Here is a 2830-nt window from a genome sequence, read left to right on the forward strand (position 1 = left end):
GGCAAAACTGTTTTTACGTGTATTATTTGTTGATCGCGACTCAACAACGCAAAATACTAATCAATTCAAAGTTTGGCTCCGAGCTCTAGCGTTTAAGAGTTGTTAACACGGCCGCTGTTGCTGCCTTTTTCTCGTGATGGCGCGCCAATTTAAAAAACGCAAACGACTGCGTAGACTTTTAGCTAAGGAACGTTGAACGATTCGAGCCTCCGCAATCACTGGCTATATCTTTGTTCTAATCTATCGTTTGGCTTTTAGCGAACGCAGCGCCGAAAACAAAACCCTGCTTCAAGCCAAAAAGAATGGCGGCCTTGCAGCATATAATAAACGGTACCAGCGGGCGTAACTTGGGAGCATTTGGCTCGAATGTCCGCTTGTTTGCGCCGGTTAGTGTAGCTTATCTACTATCACATTAACTCTACTGCACTAGGAGATAAAGAGTAGTTGTTAGCATGCAACACGTTCACTACTATACCGATGCGACTGCTAGGAGCTTTCATATGCCCATTTTCGTCGCTATTATAAAATGTGTTAAAACAGTCGAATTAGCACAATACCCCGCCTTTTGTGCCAGCAGGAATAGGGGGAATAAAATTGAGATGTGTACGTTCCGACCGATCAGTCTCCGCTCACATTCGATAAGGGATCTACTACCCAATTGACGAAGGTTCTTTTCAGTACGACGTTCCCGTTGTGCTTTCGGTTCACAGCACTGCGTAATTGGTATATCGTATTCGTATGCCACTCAGTCACATTGCTTAAAACGGTTCTCAAAGGCAAGTAAAAGATTCAGCCATCTCCTTCCTAGGATTCGGCCTGTACTAGCACTAGCTCGTGACGGAGTTTGTCCGGTGTGTCCCAGCAGCTTTTGACGCACGTCCACACCAGCACGTTGCCAAAATCGATCGGAACGCGTTCTCCGTTGGCCTCGAACTGCAGCTTTTCGATTAGTGTCGGTAACAGCTGGACTTCGCAGATCATCTCACACTTGCAGTGCGGACAATGAGGCGGAACGGTGATTTCCTTGATCGGGGCGATCAGCAACGGGACGGCGTTGCGTGAGTACCGCAATACTTGGCCAGGGTTTTCCTGCAGCTTCGTCATAAACGAATGAAACATTACGTCACCGTGCATCGGAATGCCTTTCTCGTACAGCTCCTGTTCGCCAGTGGGTTTCGCGTGCATTATGCCACCGGCGGCAACACTTTCGGTCGGACTATCAAGGCTTGTGATGTCTGAAAATGATAATTTGGTACACATGTATAGCATATAGCTGCATACAAATCAAATGCATCTTTACCTTCTTCATTTCGTTGGTAATCATTCATTAACTGACGCACATGGTCGGAGACGATCGGTACGGTCGATCGTTCCTCTTCGACGCTAATATAGAGTGCGCGCAGTGTAACATTTTCGAAGCCACGCGGAACAACCTGCGGCTGTTTAAGTAGAGCGATCAAATCACGCTTCAGTGTCATCGGAGAATCGACCACGACAACTTCCGCCGTTTCCGGTCCTTCGATTTCCGCTGAAGCCTTCGCTGTGTGCCTGTTGTCAATCATCTCTCCGCCAGTCGCCCCTACCGATCGCCCATCAACGCACGCGTTTGCATTCCGTTCGTCGACGTACAGGTTTTCGAACCCCGGAACCGGGTCGGCTTCCATAGAGTTAGTTTCGTCGTCTTCGTCCGAAACCTTCTCGTACTGGATGACGTTACCGTTTTCCTCGTTCAGCAACTGGTCTGCGTTACCCGTGCTACTGCTGGTGTCGACCCGCATAAAGGTTGATGTGCTGATGTCCTTGTTCGTGCGAGCGTCGTCCTCATCGTCATCCCAATCGTCCGCACCGCTGCACCACGATATCGTGCTCTCCTTTGCCGGTAGCCTCATGGCACCCAGTTCAGAACTGTCCGCACCCGGGGAGCTTTTCTCGAGCGATTGTATCCTGATGCAGGACCAAGATTGCGATTGTGTCGAACATGGTGCGTTTAAGCACGCAAACACGTACAGCGTGCGGTGAAACTGAGAATCATCCAACGGGGCGTAGATTTGAACGATCAGTGGCCTCTGTTGGCCACAGAAAACACACGGTGCTACATCCACCACACCAGCTGGCCAATCCTGTATGCAGGTGCAGAACAAAGACGAGCAAACATTATCGATCGTTATACAAACCAACGTAAGCATCCATCGAGAACTCACCGCATGGCCTCCGATTTTGTTCGTTGCATAGGACAGAAGCGCCTTATCCTTCTCCAAGATCGGTTCATCGTCGAACCCAAGCCAAACTATTGACTTTTTCTTCGCCATCCCTGAGCACCGTTTAATCTGATTCTACAACTAAATCAACTGAAAATTGCGGAAGAGACAATCAATTTTTCTGATCCCTGCGGAAAGTTTGTTGCTCACTCTGACGTTTCTTTCATGCGATTCCTACACACAGGCGCACTGCTGTTGACATTTCTCAACGTAAAAAAACTGGAGTTCACACCATATGTAAACAAACGCCCAAGGAGCAGGATTGCATGTTTGGTCGATAGAATAAAATGTGAAACAATTCCCATGATGCGATTGAATTGCCAGGATATGTTTCATGCAACGAAAAAGCGTATTTTAGTAAATACCGCCAGGCAATAACATGCATCACTAAGAGATACCAACAATCATACGATCCAGTTATCAAGATTATTTCTTAAGAAACATAAAAAAAAGAAAATGAAAGAGGCTTGGTTTTTATTGTTATTTCAATGATGAGAATTTATTGATAAATTTTAAAATCCTCCACGCAGACGCAGAACCAGATGGAGAGTGGATTCCTTCTGGATGTTGTA

At 47.1% G+C, this 2830-nt stretch overlaps 1 protein-coding gene across 1 annotated transcript; it reads right to left on the bottom strand.

Moving 5' to 3' along the window:
- Window positions 1–52: 52 nt before the first annotated feature.
- LOC128276720 (programmed cell death protein 2-like) lies at window positions 53–2719 on the bottom strand. Its single transcript, XM_053015178.1, has 3 exons — window positions 2202–2719; window positions 1301–2120; window positions 53–1235 (listed from the first exon to the last, which is right to left on the bottom strand). Exons 1-3 carry the CDS (start codon window positions 2307–2309, stop codon window positions 805–807), a joined length of 1359 nt encoding a protein of 452 aa, XP_052871138.1. The 5' UTR covers window positions 2310–2719; the 3' UTR covers window positions 53–804.
- Between the last annotated feature and the right edge of the window lie 111 nt (window positions 2720–2830).

This window comes from Anopheles cruzii, unplaced genomic scaffold (genome assembly GCF_943734635.1).
Source record: "Anopheles cruzii unplaced genomic scaffold, idAnoCruzAS_RS32_06 scaffold02234_ctg1, whole genome shotgun sequence".
Lineage (NCBI taxonomy): Eukaryota > Metazoa > Arthropoda > Insecta > Diptera > Culicidae > Anopheles > Anopheles cruzii.